The 19,449-nt window shown below is 45.4% G+C and overlaps 2 protein-coding genes and 1 long non-coding RNA gene across 3 annotated transcripts in view; all 3 read left to right on the forward strand.

Moving 5' to 3' along the window:
- The first annotated feature begins 348 nt into the window (after positions 1-348).
- LOC123248704 lies at positions 349-1,651 on the forward strand. The gene is made up of 4 exons (XR_006506355.1): positions 349-563; positions 667-745; positions 887-948; positions 1,112-1,651. It is a non-coding gene; the product is annotated as an uncharacterized LOC123248704 (long non-coding RNA).
- A 2,053-nt stretch (positions 1,652-3,704) lies between these two features.
- On the forward strand, positions 3,705-12,675 carry LAG3 (lymphocyte activating 3). Its single transcript, XM_044678097.1, has 9 exons — positions 3,705-3,738; positions 4,367-4,453; positions 4,621-4,780; positions 5,479-5,714; positions 6,807-7,064; positions 7,678-7,956; positions 10,830-11,072; positions 11,282-11,415; positions 11,767-12,675. Exons 1-9 carry the CDS (start codon positions 3,705-3,707, stop codon positions 11,863-11,865), a joined length of 1,530 nt encoding a protein of 509 aa, XP_044534032.1. The 3' UTR covers positions 11,866-12,675.
- Positions 12,676-13,669: 994 nt separating this feature from the next.
- CD4 (CD4 molecule) overlaps positions 13,670-19,449 on the forward strand; it is a 70,904-nt gene continuing 65,124 nt past the window's right edge. Inside the window, exon 1 of the mRNA XM_044679079.1 lies at positions 13,670-14,135. Within this exon, the coding sequence (XP_044535014.1) occupies positions 13,670-14,135 (466 nt within the window). The remainder of the gene's footprint in view (positions 14,136-19,449) is intronic.

Here is a 19,449-nt window from a genome sequence, read left to right on the forward strand (position 1 = left end):
GGGGGGGAGTGATGCTCAGGAGAAAACAGGCAGATAGAGGCCCCAGAGGTAGACAAAAGGCAGAGGGGTGGGCAGTGGGAGGGGGCCTGGCAGAGGAGGAGGGACATTGGGAGGGGGTGGGGCATTAAGGCCAGAGCAGATGGAAGGGATTTGCTTTGCTGAGCTGAGCTTTTCAGCTACTCAAAGGGGGGAGAAATGGGGTGTTTAGGGAGGTGGGAAGCAGCCAGCCGCCAAGGTGAAGGTCTGATATTTCTCCTCCATCCCTTCCTTCCCCACAGAGGGGCAGAGGGCTCCTAGAGTAGAAGTTGGCACCTCTCCTGGCCCACATGAGGAGGAGGAGACTGCGAGTGATTTGTCCTCCGTGTTAGTGCCCTCCTTCCCCCTGGGAGCTGCTTGAGGGTCGGGGCAGAGAGAGAACCAGACCGTGATATAAAGGCAATAATTCACTCTTTGTGGTCTGAAACAGATGACAGCTTGTTCCTTTTCCACAGGACCTGAAGGAGAAGAAGGAAAAAGTAGAGGAGAAGACTAGCCGGAAAGAGAGGAAGAAAGACGTGGTAGAGGTACGACCCTGACCCCTCTGGAGGCCCCTTCCCCTCCCCCCTTTGGACCAAGCCACCTGGCGAGTGCCCGGACCAACAGGATCTTGTTCTCTGCTGCTCACAGGAGGAGGAGAACGGAGCCGAGGAGGAGGAGGAGGAGACCGCAGAAGATGGAGAAGATGATGATGAGGGTGAGGAGGAAGGTGAGATCAAAGAGTGTCGGGGATGAGGGGGAAGTAGGGCCAAGTCAGAGGTGAAGCGATGAGAGCGAGTCAGGGGCTGCTTCCAGTGGTCTCTGGAGATGACCTTTGCCCCTCCACAGTGACCAATTTCTGGCTTCACAGATGAGGAAGAGGAGGAAGATGATGACGAAGGGCCCGCACTGAAGAGAGCTGCTGAGGATGAGGTTGGGGCTGGGTCAGGGAGCGGAGGGGATGTCAGGGGAACGACAGATCCTGGGGCCCCTTCGGAGTCCGAGCCAAGATTCTCTGGAGTATGGGGCAGAGCTGGGACTAGAAGGAGACCCTGCTTCTGTTTTGCATTCATGTGGATCCTCTTTCACTCTGCAGGATGAAGCCGATCCCAAAAGGCAGAAGACAGAAAATGGGGCATCGGTGTGAGCCTCAGCCATCTGGGCTGAGGGTGGGGAGGACCCCATGGGGCCTGGAAGTGAGATGGGGAGGGATAAGTGCTGGCTCCCTGCTCTGGATTCCTCCCCAGAGCTGTCCCCCTCCTGTTCTCCCCAGCCTTCTTACTGTCCCCTCTCCAGATATCCCAATTTTTACCTCTCCATTCCTTCACCTCCTGAACTCTCCCTAGCCCCGAGCTCCCCAGCTGATCCCCAGACTACTCTTCTTTTCCATATCCTCATATCTCCTCCCATCCCCCAGTTGATTCCTCAAAATCCGATTCTGCCCCCTTTCCACATTCCTAGATTTCTCCTTCTGCCTTCTCTCCCACTCTCCCTGCCTGATCCCTGGATCTCCCTCAGATTCCCCACCCCCTCACAGCACCAGGCTGGGGTAGGGGCTGAGCCCCACAGCTGCCCCCTCTCCCCTTTATCCTTTTTGTATAATTTAATAAAGAAATGGTCGCGCTTCTGTTTTTAACCTGCCTCCTGCTTCCCCGGCTGACCCAAGGGTGTGTGTGTGTGTGTAGGGGGTAAAGCAAGGGCCCAATTTCAGTCTTTTGGAGCTCTTCCTCCCTCAGGGACAATGAAATAATGATCCTCTGCCCCCAAGTTCTCTCCCCACACCCAGAGAGCACAAGGCCCCCAAACCAAGGAGCTGGGGTTCCACAGCAGAAAGGGAGGAGGAGAATTCATAGGAAATCGTTCGTATTTAGTTGTCTGCCAAGTTTCCAATCCTTTCTTCCTGTACCTTCTGACCAAAGGACGAAGCCTGGGCCAGGAGAGGGGCTGTCACTCTTGGGGCCTCTTCCCGCTGTGGGAGAAAGCCTATCTGGAGATTTCTTGGGGATGCCCTGTGCCGTTCCCACCCCTGCTGTCTCTGCTTCCCCTTACAGCTCCCCTCACATACCTGCACATACTTTGGCATACACGTTCACAAGGACAGAATGCTGAATGGAGCATAAAAACTGAGACTGGCAATTTTGCTGATCCAGGCAAATACAGAAAGGCCCAAGACAGGAAGCTCTAAGGGGAGAAGAGTGTAGCGGGCTTATTGCCACAGGGAAAAGAGCTATAGGGCCAGGATGAGAGCTTCACGTCGGGATCCCTAACCTTTAGGGAGCAAGCCTCCACTGCCTAGTTCTAGTGTTTTTCTCTGGAGCTCCTCCATCTCCCTAGACTCGGTGATGCAGGAGAAAGATCCCTCTACTCACTTTGGAGATGCGGCTTCCAGGCACTTTGCTCATGGGTGAAATGAGGGTGGGGATACTGGCATCTAGAGCTTTTTGTGAGAGCAAATGAAATACTATATGGAAAGTCCTTTGTAAAACACAAACCTAGATATGTGAATGATTTCTAAAATTAATTATTAATATCACTTTATCTGAAAGGGGGAGCCTAGGTTCATGTCCTTTGGACTGAGTGGTGTGTGTGTGTGTGTGAGAGAGAAGAGAGAGACAGGGAGATAAAAGAGAAGGAAGAGGGGGAAGACAGAAACAGACAAAAGAGACGGACACAGAGGAGAGGGAAGGAGGGCGAGAGAGAAAGGAAGAGGGCGAAGAGAGAGAGAGAGACTTGTGTCTGTTTTGGATTGGGGGAGGAGAATTAGAGAAATAATTAGAAAGATTTTCTGCTCCTTAAGTGCCTCTTTCCTTTCTCTGAAATCTATTTTTACTCATCTTTATCTCTTTTTCTTAGTTTATTTCTCCTATGCATCTTTCCATCTTTCTGTCTCATGCTAAGTCTTTCTCCTCCTTTTGGTTTAGGAGCAGGCTAGGCTGAAACCTGAGGTGGGTTAAGAGGCATTTTTGACTCATCAGGCTCCATCTTTCCACTTGAGGTCTTTCCTTACCTCACTGGCCTCTACTAACATGCTAGATATATGGCAGGATGGTACATTAACTAGGGCACCAGATTTGGAGTCAGAGGGTATGGATTCAAATTCCTACTGCTCCTTGCTACTACTTACCTTGGGCAAAGCTCTTAAATTTTCTAGGCTTCAGCTTCCTCATCTACAAAATAGGAAGGTTAGACTAGGCAATTTCTTAAGATCCTTACCAGTTTAGGGGACAGGTACGTGGCTCAGTGGCTAGAGAGCCAGACCTGGAGATAGGAGGTCCTGGGTTCCAATGTGACCTCAGACACTTCCTAGCTGTGGGGTCCTGGGCAAATCACTTAACTTAAATCATAGCCTAGCAATTACCACTCTTCTGCGTTAGAACCAATACATAGTCTAGATTTTAAGATGGAGATTAAGGATTTTAAAAAAAGAGATCCTTACCAGTTCTAAATTCCATGATCTTAGTAGCAGACCAAAGAGGCAGGGATAAGCATTCATTTGTACCTCTAGCTTCCTCTGGGGTGCAATGGTGCTTCCCAGTTTGCCCTGTTCCCTGGGAACATGGGGAGAAGTGACATTTATTTACAGGCCAGAGAACTGTCTCAGAGAAATCCTAGGAGACTGGGGGTGATAGAAATAGATGAATAGGCAAAAGATGTGATGAAAAGGAGTGGTAACCAAGGAGGAGCTTTACATGGGGATGAATCAATTATTCAGTCCATCAGCAGGTATTAATTAAGCACCTACTATGTGTCAGGCACTAGGCTGGGTACTGGAGGTACAAGGACAGAGAGTGAAACCATCCCTTTTCTAAAGGAGATGCCATTCTAATAGGGAAAAGTGGAGATGCTCAGCAGGTCTGGAATGCCTTTGGGTGGGGGAGTGAAGGGCAGAGAGAAACCTTGGGGTCAGGGAGGGAGGAGAACCTGGGACAGAAAGGAGTAAACAAGGAGAGACTAACAGAAGGGGCGGGGATTGGTGCTGCTGGGAATCAGCCCCCTCATACTTTCCGTTGTGAATCGAAACGGTAAGCCCCAGAGTTGGTAGGAGGGGGGCGACAGAAAGGGGAAGTGGGGAGCGTGGTGGGGTGGGGGGAAGAGGAGGAGGTGAGGGGGCAGGATGCCCAGAGGAGCTAGCGTTGCTACTGGGAGGACAGGACATCAGAGAAGCCTCCACCCCAGCACCAGCCTCTTCCTTTTGTTCTTTGGTCTTTATTCCCTTGCCTCCCTCTGAATTTTTGTTCACCTTATTTCTCTTCCCATTCTTCTGGTCCTCTTATTTCCTACATCCTGCCTCCTGGTCTCTGCCTCTTGCTTCCTCTTCCTCCCATCATCTCTACCCTGTTCTTCCCTGGAGGGCTCTCTTCAGGCCTCCTGGGAGGAGGGATGCTGTGGGATGTGAGAGCCCTAGTCCTCCTGCTGCATCTGCTGCTGGTCACCAGAGGTAAGCCATGGAGAGGGGCAGTTTCCTGTCTACCTGGGATCCAGTGGATGGCATCCTCTGAGATTGCCCCAACTTCTGAGTGGGTTGTCTTAGAGTTTTCCTTAGGTGGATTCACCTGGATCTGAAATTCTCAACCATCTCCCCAGTTTTGGCCTCATTTCCCTTAGCCTCTCTTTCTACAGCACGGACTCAAATACCCAGGAAAGAAATATGGGCCAAAGAGGGGGTCCCCGTTCAGCTCCCCTGCACCCTCTCGAGCAACCTCTCGTCGGGGTATAGCTTTCTTCACAAGGTGACTGTCACCTGGTCGCACCGGCACCAGGACAGGTATGGCCCCCCAAAGCAGAAACCCAAATGTTGAAAGCCCAGCTCAATTCAAATTTTCCCCTCAAATCATCCCTCCTCGTGCTTACTCACCAGTTTGTTACTGCTTCTAGGCACTTTGTTCTGCCCCCCTCCCAAACTTTTCCATTCTCAAGAATCCCCTTCATCTTCTCCCTCTTAACTCTTCATCTTGGCCTTGCTTTTTTTTTTTTTTTATCCACCCCATCCCACTTTCCACTCTGAAATTTCCTAGCTTGCCCAGCCTGGGTTCCATTGTTTGAACTCTCTCCCCTTAAGAAATGGCCTCCCGCCATTCGTGAATCCTCTGGGACGCTTTTAGTCCCACATGTTCAGTGACAATCTGGTCACTGCTTTCTGGGTCTCCTTGTCCCCTCGGACTCTCCCCCTCCCCCAGCTAATACTGTAATGGAAAGACACCTAGAATTGATGTGTGGCAGTTGTGGTATTTCCCTCTTGAATCTTAGTTTTCTCCTCTGTAAAACGCGGGGATTGGATTAGGTTATCTTGAAGGTATCCCAGCTCTAAGCTTCTGTGCTTTCTTCTTTCTCTCCCCTGCTTTTCTGTCCCATCAACTCCAAGCCTCATCCTAGTTTCTAGAATTTAGGGGTCATCCCTCTCCTCTCGGCCCAGACAATTTATTGGTTTCTTCCCCGCTCCTCTCTTTTTCCCCACCTCCACAGGACCCCCGGAGCCAGCTGGTACAGAGTGTTCAGTGTGGGGCCAGCTGGTTTGCGGAGCATTAGTCCTCCCTTCCATCCCAGGGTGCACCTGGGGGAGCTCAGCCTCCACCGGGGAGATTTCTCGCTGTGGCTCCGCCCAGCCTGCCTCACTGATGCTGGGGAGTACAGAGCTCAGGTCCACTTCGAGACTGGTGATTTGAGATGTCACCTCCTCCTCCGAGTTGGCCAGGCTTCTGGTAGGTAAGGGGGGGTTGGCCAAGCCTCTGGCAGGTAGCTAAAGGACAAAAAAGGAGCTGGGGAAGCTGGGGCCAGGAAAAGAGGAATGAGGAGGTGACAACCTCCTAGAAGGTGGCCTAGAGAAACTTGAGGTTAGAGGTGAGAAAAAGCACAATTCTAGTGGAGGTCTTTGGGGGTGGATCTATAAGGCTCCTCATTTTACAGAGCCGGAAACCGAGGACTAGAGAAGTAATGTGCTGAAGGTGCGTAGATAATACGATTATGGGTAATAAAGAAAACTGGAAGTATTAACAGGACATAAACCTGATCTCTCTGATATTGCCGGGCCTTGAGGGGATGTGACTCATAACTATCCTAGAATACAGGGCAATATTGAAAATGGGTAAGGGGTCAGGAGAGCCAGCCAGGGAAGGGGATCAGGGAAAGAGCACTGATTTTGGAGTCTCACAATGTGATGACCGAATCCTAGGTCTGCCATGCTGTCATGATCTTAGGTAAGCCAGTCACGCTCCCTAGACCTTAATTTCCTTACCTTAAAATGGGACCAGATGATTTCCCAAGGTCCATTCTAACATTAAATTCTACAGACCCCATGAGGAGTCTTTGTGTCAGCATCGCCTCCCCCCACCCCCATCTCACCAACTTTGCAGCTGATGAGAGGCACCTGTCTCTGAACCACATCATAGCCCCCAAAAAAATTCTGGGGGGGGAGGAGGAAGAAGGTGGGGTTGGGGTGAGCTAAATCAAGAACGGAACAGTGGAGACATTGTGTCATTATCTTTTTCTCACTCATGGTGAGCAGGAGGGACTTGAGACTCTTCATCCAGAATGAGGGGCCAGAACGTGATTCATTCATACCTTGCAGCAGGAGCCAGAAGGATCCTATGGGTGGGCTTGGAGAGTGGGGTGGGGAAGCAATATGATTTAATCCATTCTCCAAAAACTAATTAAACACCTGCTCATGCAAGAACACAGTGAGAGGTGCTGATGGGTGATTCAGAGTTTGAAACTAGGGCCTTGCCATCAAGGAATATGCAGTCTAATTGTGGAACTAGCCTGGGAGTGATGGTGCTTTTTCTCCCCCCTTATAGTGACTGCCAGCCCTCCGGGGCCCCTTGTGACCTCGGGGCTGGTCCTTCTGAATTGCTCTTTCAACCGTCCTGACCCCCCAAGAGCTGTGGTCTGGTCCCGAGGCGGGATACCCATAATCCCATCTTCCCGGCATTTTCCATTTGAGGGGTTCCTCTTCTTGCCCTACGTCACCCTCTCGGATGCTGGGCCCTGGGACTGCTGCATCACCTACCCAGACGGATTCAACGTCTCCGTTGCCCATCACCTCCAGGTCCTGGGTAAATTACAGCCTCCTTTCCCCTCCTTCTTCAGCATCCACATCCCCCTTTCCTCTCTAACCTTTCTCCTCTTCTTCCCCACCTCCTCTTTTAGGCCTTTTGGTGACAAAACGAGCTTCTCCCACTCCCTTCGCTCATCCCTCCTTTGCATCATCCTTTCCTGGCCTCAGCAAACCCCTTCCAGGCTCTTCCTCCATGAGCCTTCTCCTTTGTAATTATGATCCCCTGGGTCCTACTCCTCAGGCAAATGTTTTCCATCCTTTTCTTCACCCAATAAGAACCCAGAACTGGTTGAGACTTCCCAGAAGCTTCTCCTTGGAGCCTTCAGCTCCTCCTACTTCCTGTTCCATCTTTCTCCCTCCTTTTTATTACCAGCCCAGCTGCCAAACTTCTCCGCACTGGCATCCCTCTCTGCTTATGACAGCCTGCCTCCTTTCGATGGAGGTGGGAAGGCCTTCTCCTCCATAACTTCTGACTGGGGTTAGGAAGGCCCTTTCTCTCATCCCTCCATGGCTAGCCTTCAGATACCTCCCTGCATCCTTCCCTGTGGCTTTGTTCCGCCTTTCCTAACCCCCACTGTTGCCCTTGGAGCTGGATTCTGCTCTCTGTCTAGGTCTGGAGCCCCTCGTGCAGAAGACGGTGTATGTGGGAGAAGGATCAAAGGTGGAGCTTCCCTGCCATCTCAGCCCTGGCCCAGGAATTCTGCCAGGGCTAATTGCTCAGTGGACCTTACCTCAGGGCAGAGGCAGCGACCTTGTGGCTGGGGATGACAGAAACAGCTTTGCCCTGAGGCTGGACAATGTGAGCAGAGCCCAGGCAGGGCTCTATCACTGCAACCTCAGTTTTCAAGGGCATCAGCTCAGTGCAGCGATCACCTTAGCTGTCATTACAGGTTAGAGACCAGGGAAGAGGCGCAGGCTGGGTATGGTTCTGGCACTCCGAGGAGGCAGGGCCGTAGATGGGATGGTTAATCATAAATAAATTTAATAATAAATCCTCATGAAATGCCAGGCTGCTGGACAGGGTGTTCAGGGGCTCGGGTCCCTTCTGCTTACTTCTCCACCCCTTAAAAAGGACAAAAAGTGCTCGTTGCCTCCGAGACTCCTTGGAGAAAAGGCTATATTACCCGCCAGGCGATTCTCTAAGTCTTTGGCTGGGGAAAAGAAGTGGGTTTTAAGAACTTCTAGAAGTGAGGCATGAAGGCTGCAAGGAGGTAATGGGAGGAAGTGGTGGTAGAATGATTTACTGGAACAGATTTTGCAAACCCCCTCTTTATTTTTTTCTTTTTGAAAAACATTTATTAATATTTATTTATTTATTTATTTTAAGCCCTTGTACTTCGGTGTATTGTCTCATAGGTGGAAGATTGGTAAGGGTGGGCAATGGGGGTCAAGTGACTTGCCCAGGGTCACACAGCTGGGAAGTGGCTGAGGCCGGGCTTGAACCTAGGACCTCCCGTCTCTAGGCCTGGCTCTCACTCCACTGAGCTACCCAGCTGCCCCCTATTAATATTTATTTTTTAGAAAAGTTAAAATGGTTACATGGTTCATGCTCTTACTTTCCCCTCCCCCCCACCTGATGTGCATTTCCACTGGTTTTAACACATGTCATTGATCAAGACCTATTTCCATATTATTGATAGTTGCCTTGGTGTGGTCGTTTCGAGTCTACATCCCCAATCATGTCCACCTCAACCCATGTGTTCAAGCAGTTGTTTTTCTTGTTTCCACTCCTGCAGTTCTTCCTCTGAATGTGGCAAACCCCCTCTTTATGAGGACCTCTGCCAGGATGGACTATCTGGGAAAGAATAACAACTTTCCATATTGATCCAGTGATCAAAGATCACAGGACTCCACGGTCTCCATTCCAACAAGTATTTATGTGCTAGCTTTGGGGGAATACTGATTTATAAAAAGGGAAAAAACACTAGGAACACTTGAATTTTTCCTCCGTTAAACATTCCTGGATCTGAGCAGCCCTTAGCAGCTTGTATACCTTCTGTACTTTTGGCTCTGCCCCACTTGCCCCTCTTAACCATTCTTTGCTCGTTCTGCATATTTGGCCATGGGTCCACATAGGCCTAGCTGGAGCCTCTGTTGAGGTTTGAGGAGAGAAAGCAGAGGGAAGGAAAAAAGGAGCATTTATTTGTTCTTAGAATCAATACTAAATATCAATTTCAAAGCAATAAGGCCTAGGGAATTGGGGTTAAGTGACTTGCCCAGGATGACCCAGCTAGGAAGTGTCTGAGGCCAGATTTGAACTCATGAGCTCCTATCTTCTGGCCTGGCTCTCTGTCCACTTGGAACTGGCATTTATTAAGCACCTACTATTTACCAAGTATTGTTGCTACTAAGTGCTTTATAAATATCATTTCATCTGATTTTTACAACTATCCTGGAAGGCATCCTCTCTTTTACTGAGGAAACTGGGGTCACACTGGTTAGGACCAGGATCACACAGTATCTCAGGTCTTATCGCCTTTAGGTTCAGGGTTCTAACCACTACACCATCCAGCTGCCTCAGTGTAGTAGTCACCTTGAGGTGTTTATTTACAGAAGAGGGGTAGAAAAAGAGTAAGTTGTTATGGGGAAGAGTGTTAAGATAACCAGGGCACTAAAAAGTTATCTGACCAGTGACAATTGGCAGGTCCTAAAATTCCTGCTTTCAATCTATTGATCCTGAAATTCCAATCAGGCTTGCCCAGGAGACTGGGCTCCATTTTTGGTCTAGAGAGTTGCTCAGACTCCTCCTTTCTCCCAAGTTGCTTCAAGAAGACTTGGCTCCATTCTACACTTTTCCAGGGAAGAATCACTGACAATTGCCCTGTTCCCCATTGGCAGGAATTTCATTCCTTCATGCACGTGTTTGTTCATTCATTCATTTGTTGGCAGGAGTAGCAAAAATTATTATGTAAGGATGATCTGCCTTGTAAGTGTCATCTAATGTCTACCAAAATATCCCCCGCCCTTTTATCGTGTTTCCAGTCATATTTTGACAAAGAATAAACATTTATGGGGTGAGGTACAGCTTCATGGGGGACACCAAAAAGTGTTAGACAGTCCCTGCTCTCTAAGAGGCTGAATTCAATTTGAGGAGATGCCATGCATACTCCTGATACTTCAGTACTTAGAGGATAGATCATTTATTGATGGGTGTGCTCCTGTCACTTAGAGAGCTTGCATATATACACCCTGTTTCCTAGTAGACTCTAGGGGAGGATGACTGATGGATGATGAGCATCTCCAAATGTTGTTAGGCTTGTCCTTGAACGATAGGTAATTCTTCCAAGCCATACTCTACGGCTTTGCTTATGCAGCCTTCAAGAACTCAAGGTTACCTTCATGATATGATGAGTAGTAGGACTTAAGCATAAATGTATTTTGTGGATTGAAAACTAACAATACAAGGCAGGATGAGTTCCAAATTTTTATCTCTCGCCATGATGTCTCTTCTGATCTTCAATCTGGAATCACTGACTGTTCATTAGACATATCCTAGATGTTCTATTATTAACCTCAAACTCAATATGCCTAAAGATGGACTCATCTTTTCCCCCAAACCAGTTTGCCACCTAGACTTCCCTATTTCTGTAAATGGTGTCACCATTTAGTCTCCTCTAGGTTCAAACCTTCCTCTTGCTAACCTTCATTGGATCCTTAGAGAATATAGGATAACTAGAGAGTGGTGAGATTGGGGGAACATGGTGGGGATGAGAATAGAATGAGATCAGGAACCCTAAATGATCCTTCTCCCTATTTCCCACAGTGACTGCTAAATCCTTTGGATCCTCAAGTTCCCAAAAGGGCCTGCTTTGTGAGGTGACTCCGATGTTCAGGCAGGAGCATTTTCTGTGGACCACCTTGGACAACCAGACTCTGGAAAACCCACCAGGGCCCTGGTTAAAGATAGGAGACAAGGAGCAACAGGTCAACCAGTGGCAGTGCCAAGTGTATCAAGGAGCACAACAATGTGGAGCTGTAGTTTATAACTTGGAGCTTCAGGGAACAGGTCTGAGAACCCAAATCCCATGGAACCCCAACCTTAGCTTAGAAATCCAGATCCCCTTTTCCAGATTCTCTACCCTGAATTCTCACGTCTGCCCTGCTCCTTCCCCAAATTCTATTTCTCACTCTGTCTCACCTGGTCTAACTCTCTTCCAACTCCTATAAACTCTCCCTCTCTCCCTTTCCCTTCTCACTCTGTGCCTTGTTTTATAGGTGCCCAGCTCTCTGAGAGGACCCCAAAAGCTATGAAGGGAGGGAAACAGTTTCCTCTTCTTCTCAGCCTTGGCATTTTACTGCTTCTCCTCTCTGGGGCAGGAGCTGCTGTGTTTCTCCTACGACAAAGAAAGGTATATTCTGGAATATGCTCTCTTTCCTCCAGGAGAGCAGATCCACAGGCCACAGGGCCATCTCCTTCCTAAGAGAACTCTCTTCACAGAGGTCCTCTCTGAGAGCCTTTCCCCCTTCCCCTTATACTAGTCATACTAGTCTAGATTGTTCACTCTTCTGTCAAACATCACATAGATTACAAACCTTGCCCCAGACCTCATTACCTAACTACCTGGGGAAGGAGTGCATTGAGAAATCTGCTTCTGGGGTTTAGAAGGAAAGAACTAGGGAGGGATAACAAGGATGGGGAGGGACTAATTCTGTTAGACAAGGGAAACTGAAGTCAATATCTCTCCTTTTTCCTCTACAAGCTGCCTCGGAGATTTTCTGCCCTAGAAGATGCAGTTCAAAAGTTCCAGAGACAAAACATAGCAGAGCAAATGGAGTCAGAGAGCTACTGCCAGACTTAGAGCCCGGAACATTGGCAGGAATGGTTCTGACATAAAGATGGAGCAGTCCTTTGAGAAGCAACTCATTCTTCAGAGTCTTGCCTGCCACAGCAAATGAACTTCTCTTCCTCAGCAGGATAGCTTGTGGTTCCTCCATAGCCTAAGCCTCTATCTTTTTGCTTCCCTAGAAGACCTCTACCACCCACCCTCCCTGGGCCTTCTTTGCTCCTCCACAGCTTAACTGCACGTCTGTAATACTTGTGAAGTTTTACAAAGCACTTTCCTCACAGTTCTGGGAGGTGAGCAGTACAAATATTATATGGTCTCCATTTTATAGAAAAGATGCAGAAAAAATTAAGTGATCGACCTTTGGTCTTTCCCTCTCTTCATTTTTCTGTTTCTGGTCCCTGTCCCCTTTTGTTTATCCATCAAATCTTATTTTGGCCATTATTTCTGAGGCTCTAAACAAATCTCTAGCTCAAGACCTAAAGCCCTCCTTAGTTTTAAAAACACTTTTGAACCTATATTTCCTTTTTTATTATTATGGACTTGGCAAGCATAAAAAAAATAAACATACCTTCATACATAGAATGGAAAGAAGAAAGTTGACTATAAAACTATGTATCTCTATAATGGATGACTTAAAAAAGGTATATTATAAATTTACTATCCTGGTACCAACACTTGCCCTGCTTGCCCATTTATCATTCGAAATATCTTTCTGAGTATTTTTAATTTCATTGATGCTCTTTTCTCCCTTTAAAAAATGTTTAAATAACTGACTATGCATTTTGTCATAGGACTATATAATTTACAAAATGTTGGGATACATTTTCATTTGCTCCTTCCAATAATCCTGAGGTAACTACTACTGCCTCCTCTCCCTCCCCTGTCCTTTTTACTTTCTTGCAGATAAACAGGCTGAGAGGTTAAGGGATGGGCCCTGTCTGAGAGAGATTAGTTCTCTTCTGCTTCTATATCAAGTATTCTTTACTTAAAAAAAAAAATTACTGGGAAGCTACATAGCACAGTGGGTGGAACTCTAGGCCTAGAGTCTAAAGGACCTGGGATCAAATCTGACCTCAGAGGCCTCCTAGCTGGGTGACCTTGGGAAAGTCACTTCACTTCACCCCAACTGCCTTACCACTCTTCTGTCTTTGAATTGGTACTAAGACAGAAGGTAAGGGCCTATATAAATATATATATATGTGTATATATATATGTATATATATACACATATGTATCAGAAAAAATATATAAAACAGAATTTTTTTCTGATTTTTTTTAAAGCATCATAATCCTATCTCCCTCTACCCAGATCCTCCCTTATAACAAAGAAAACCAACTGGCTGACTGCATCTAACATTTCCCACCTGTGGCCCACTACCTCGCTACCGAGGGAAAAGAAATGGATCTCTTCATTGGCCTCCAGTCCTCTTCCTGCTTCCCCATTCCGCCTTCTGCATTTTCCTTCTATTTCTTACTCTTGGCCCTTCCGTCCACTGTGCCCCCCTCCCCCTGCAGCATCGCCCCAGGCTCTCCCCTCCTCCCGGGCACACTAGCCACATTCCCCTCCCGGGAGAGGGAGGGACTTAGCCTCGGGAGGGACGCCAACTCCGGCTTGCGCTTGGCTCGGTCCAGTGGCTAGAGAGGAAGACACCTCCTTCCTCCTCCGGCCCAGCACCCCCTCCCGCCCCCATCCATTGTCCCAGGCACGAGAACCTACCGCCGCCCTGAGGCCAGTTCCCGAAACAGAAACTAAAGAGAGGCCGGAGCGCACCCTCCAGCCACCCAACCGACGAGACCCAGCCCTGTGCCATACACAATGAAAGCTAGTCCGCGCCCTGGCGTGTGCGCCACCCGGAGAGACCTCCAGCACGTCAGTCGCCAGGCCGGGCGTGCAGTGCTGCTCCCAGGTTCATGGGCATCCTCCAGGACGTTGGATTCGTGCCCGGTGCCCGGGGATGGCGATGGGGCAATGAATACACCAAGAGACAGCGCCCCTGCCCTCGGAAAGGCTGGAGGCTGTCAGGAATGTTTACACAATAGGGACGAGCCCTCCTGTAGACGGTTTAGCCCTAGAGAGTCCGGACGACTTCTGATCCGGCTCTGGCTACTGCAGGAAGCCATTATGGAAGCTACTCGATATCGTGCCCACAAACAGCGTCATCCTAGGGGCCAAGAAATTAATCCAACCCGCCCCTGTGCGGTCACGACCCAGCTGGGAGACCCTCCCCCACCCCCCGTGCCCCCGCCTCTCCTTAGTATCTGTTTGTCGGTGTCCTTAGTCAGTATCCAACTGGCGCTGTGTGCAGAGCCCTGGACTTTGCTACGGGGCAGAAGCCAACCTCTGCCAGGGAACTTTGACCCTTTGCAGGAGAAAAAAGTTCAAGGCCGCTATAAACACACAAAGTCACATGGGCTGCATATGGCTTAATCAAAGGAGGTCATCATCGTTTAAAAAAAAAGGCATCAGAAAAGTATTTTTATTTATTTTTTAAGCCTCTACCTTGTGCCTTAGTACAGGGTCTAAGACGGAAGAGGGGCAAGGGCTAGGCAAATGTTAACTGTAAAGCAGTTAAATGCTTCCTCCTTAATCTCTCCTATTTATCTAGTGCTTCTGAAGGTTGCTGAAGTGAGGTAGGCAGAATAAATATGAAATCCCTAATTTACAGAGGAATTTACTATGGATCGGGGAGATAAAGGATTTCCTGTGATCTCACACTTTGTGTCAGAGTAGAGATTCTAAGTCTTTTTCTTGGCTTAGAGTTTAGAAATCTCTCAATTACATCACCTTGTACAGATACATGCATTTTTTCCAAAGTCTTCTTGGCTGGACCTGAGTGCAGAGTGGTGCCAGGATATGAGAGCCATAAACGAGTCCCTGGAGCTAAATGTGGGAAGGGCTGGTCCACCCTTGAGGCGACAGAGTGGTACAGGAGATGTTTGCTGAGTTTGAATCCTAAGCTACAGTAAGGTTCCCTCTGAAAAAAATTGTGCAGGTGGTAAGATCTGTAAGCCTGAGCATGCTGGTAGTAGGATACCTTTTCATGAAGTAGCCTAGTGAAAAAAGGAGCAATAAAACATTACACTGTCCCATGTATTCATCAAGGATAGGAAGAACGGGCCCCTGGAAGGAATATGAGTAGCTAGGGTATCTGCCTAGGAAATAGAGCCCAAGGATGGAAGGCAAACCCATTGGGCCTGTGAAATTGCAGAACTATAATGTTCTCTGGTGGCATTGTTGTGCTTCTCCCATCAGGCCTGTACCTGACTGGTCTCATTTGGCACACACTAAATACTTGATATATAGTCTCTGAGAGGAAAAAGAAACACCTTAAAAAATACAATTGCAATCTAAAAAAAAATATTTAGGAGGGCAGGTAGGTGGTTCAGTGGATTGAGAACCAGGTCTAGAGATTAGAGGTCTTGGGTTCAAATATGGCCTCAAAGATTTCCTAGCTGGGTGACCCTGGGCAAGTCTCTTACTCCACATTGCCTAGCCCTTACCACTCTTCTGCCTTGGAACTAATGCACAGTTTTTATTCTAAGAAAGAAGTAAGGATTAAAAAACAACAACAACAAAACCACACAAAAAGTTAGGGAATAAGATCAATAGCAAACCTTTCTAGTATCTGTGCCAAGAAAACCCCAAATAGGGTCTCAAAGAGTTGGACACAACTAAAATGACTGAACAAAATCCATGAAATGGAGAAGGTAACCAGGAGGAGTTTGGTGAGATGGTCGCACAGAGGGCTACATGTTGGGATACTTTATGTTTTTCATTTTTGTTACATTTTAAAAAATTATGTGTCCACAGGATGTTGAATATCTGTGTCTTTTTATTTTTATTTTTTATTTTGTTTTATTTACCTGTGTCTTTTTAATGTGGAGTTATTGATGGATCCAATTTCATCTTCTGTGGGAGAAATATCTGTGGGGGAAGAGTAGAAAAAAACAGAACTGAGGCTAAAGATAGAGGAAATATTGTAGGTGAAATGGAATGGTAGTGAAGAAAGTAGTAAAGAAGCAGTTGAATTTGGGGATGAAAAATTTGGGGTAAATTGAGGAAAATTGAAAGAGATTAATTTCTAGGCCCAGACAAGGTTTCAGATTCTACTTCTAGGTTGAAAGAAGAGCAAGATGGAGGGTAATTAAGGAGGATATAAAAGGATGAAGAAGGATTAAGAAGAATAAAAAAAAAGATTAGAATCTCAAGAAGAAGAAGAAGCAGAGTCAAGAAAGCTAGTGAGGGAAAGCATTTTGGCTGAGTTCAACCAGCATACCCTCTCCAGAAAAATCTAGATGATGTGCCAGAGCAAATTCTGATTGAGAAAGCCAAGAAAAAGTTGAAACGAGTCATTTTTTTTCTATCCCAGGGCAGTTGAGGGAGAGAGAGGGGTATGTGGACATGGGAGTAGAGGATGACTAGGGTTGTCCATGGAGGGATCATTGGCAGAAAGCATTTCAACACCCAGGAATGGAAAGAGCACTGAGGCAGAATACCAGGACACAAAGCACAGGGTAGAAAGAGATTCAAGGAGGTACTAAACTAGCAAGCACTGGGTACAGAATTGAGAGTCATTTGGCAGTTTTACTGCCCATTACTCAGTTTCATATCATAGATCCTGGTTGGAGAGGAGTGGCCAAAACCAAACTCTATGCCCTATCTGAGTCCTGAACACAAAACAAATTTCAGAAACATATCTGTGTGATTCTGAATCCAACAGGAGATGGGAGGCTCAGTTCTAATCTTCAGTCTAGCACATTTGCTGTTGCAAGGGAAAAACTAGGCAGAGGTATCGCAGACCAAAGGGAAGCCAGTAGTTTGGATGCCCTGACCCTGGCAGAACCTCTAAGTAGGCTAACAGTGACTGAGTTCAGCAGTAATCTAATGAAATACAGCACACTAGGCAACTGACCCAAATTTAGGTCAAGAATTTGCAGAGCTCAGATTTGAGGGGCAGTGGATAGACCTCGTTTTGGGTCATACCACATTGGGAAATTTATAGGCCTTCAGCCTAAGCTATGAAATCAGTAGAAGGATGTAAAGGATAGCAGCTCATGCCACATTTCCCTCCTGGAAATATACAAAGTCCAACATTAATATAAAGTCCAAAGTCAAGTAATAGGCTGGAAAAAATAAGCAAAACCAACAAATTAAGTGTCTGACTAAACACCAAAAGAGAATTCCTAAAAATCAAAGGAGAGGTTAACAAAATTGAAAGTAAAAAAACCAAACCAAACCAAACCATTGAACAAATAAAAGTAGGGGCTGGCTTTTTGGACAAACCAATAAAATAGATAAGTCTAATAAAAAAGTTAATTTGATTTAAAAGAAGAAAGCCAAATTGTTAACATGCAAAATGAAAAAAGTGATGAACAACCAATGAAGAAGAAAAAGCAATTTTTAGGTGCTATTTCACCCAACTATATGCCAATGAAGCTGACAATCTAAATGAAATAGATGAATACATAAAAATATAAATTGCCCAGAATATTATTATGTATAGGACATAGATTATGTAAATAACTTTATCTTAGAAAAAAAGAAACTGAACACGCCATAAATGAACACCCTAAAGGACAAAACAACCACGGAGAACCAGATAGATTTACAAATGAATTCGACTAGATATTTAAAGAACAATTTATTTTGATACTACATGAACTGTTGGAAAAACTAGATAAAGAAGGAATCCTACCTAATTCCTCCTATGATACAAATATAGTCTTGATACCTAAACCAGGGAGAGTCATAAACAGAAAAAAAAAGCTACACACTAATTTCCTTAATCAATATTGATGCAAACATTTAAAATAAAATATTGGCAAGTGGGCTACAACAATATGTCACAAAAAATCTCATCGTATGACTAGTCTGAATTTATACCAGGAATGTAGGGAATTCAATGTTAGGAAAACTATAAGCATAATTGACCACATGAATAACAAAAGCAATAAAAATCATGATTATTTCAATAAGATACAGAAGAGGCTTTTGGTAAAATACAACACCCATTCCTATTAAAAAGCACTAGAAAGAATAGGAATTAAATAGTTTTCCTTAAAATGATAGGTAAGATCTATCTAAAACCAAGAGCAAGCATTATCTGTAATAGGGACAAACTAGAAGTCTTTTCAATAAGATTGGGGTAAATAAAGTAAGGCTGTTCACCCTAGTCAATATTGTACTAGAAATGCTAACCATAGCATGACTAGAAAAAGACATTAAAGGAATAAGCCTGGTCAAAGAGGAAAGAAAACTATCACTCTTTAGAGATTATCAGTTGGTTTACTTAGAGAACCCTAATTGAAACAATTATCTTCAATAATGTTGAAGGATATAAAATAAATCCACACAAATTATCTGCATTTCTGCATATTATCAAAAATACAACAAGAAGAGATCAAAAGAGAAATTCCATTTAAAATAATTATAGATAGTATAAATTTCTTAGGATCCTGCCTGCTAAGACACACACAGGAACCATATGAATATAACTATTATTTATTTATATATCTATTAAACCTTTACCTTCTGTCTTGGAGTCAATACTATGTATTGGCTCCAAGGCAGAAGAGTGGTAAAGGTAGGCAATGGAGGTTAAGTGACTTGCCCAAGGTCACACATTTGGGAAGTGTCTGAGGCCAGATTGAACCCAGGACCTCCGGTCTCTAGGCCTGGCTCTCAATCCACTGAGCTACCCAGCTGCCCCCTGAATATAATTATAAAACATTCTTCAGACACAAAATGATTGGAGAAATTTTAATTGATCATGCATAGTCTAAACCAATATAATTAAATCGACAATTCTACCTACATTAATCTAGTTATTCAGTTCCATACCAATCACACTCCCAAAGAATTACTTTGTAGAGTCAGGAAAAAACAATAACAAAATTCATCTGGAGGAACAAAAATGTCAAGAATATCAAGAGAATCAAAGAAAAAAATGGGAAGGAAAAGGATTTAGCAGCATCAGATCTCAAATGATATTATAAAGTTGTAATTGTCAAAACAATTTAGGATAGAGTAAGAAACAAAAAGGTTAACAAGTAGAAAAGATTAAACAGAATATTCAGAAGCAAAATGATCATAGTAACCAAGTGTTTGATAAATCCAAAGATCCCATCTATTGGGGCAAGAACTTAGATTTCTGACAAATGATAGACAAAAGCTGTTGGGAAAACTGGAAAGGAGTCTGGCAGAAACTAGGCATAGACCAACAATTCATAGCACTGATTTGTGCTTGAATGGTATGGCATTTACCAAGAAAAGTCCCAAATGAATATATGATTTAGATATAAAGAGTGACATCATAAGCAAATTAGTGGAACATGGAAGAAATTAGCTGTCAGACCTATGAATAGGGAAACAGATTATGACTAATCAAGAGATAAAGGGGTTCATAGGATGTAAAATAGAGTTTTAAAATAAATAAAGTAAAAGTAAAATAGAGTGTAAAAGTTTTTGCACAAACAAAAGTAATACAATTAAAATGAGAAGAAAAGCAGGAAACTAAGGAAAACTTGTTCAGCGAGTTTTTCTTATAAAGGTTACATTTAAAAATATATAGGAAACTGAGCAAATTTTATAAAAAT

This window comes from Gracilinanus agilis, chromosome 5 (assembly GCF_016433145.1).
Source record: "Gracilinanus agilis isolate LMUSP501 chromosome 5, AgileGrace, whole genome shotgun sequence".
Classification (NCBI taxonomy): Eukaryota; Metazoa; Chordata; class Mammalia; order Didelphimorphia; family Didelphidae; genus Gracilinanus; species Gracilinanus agilis.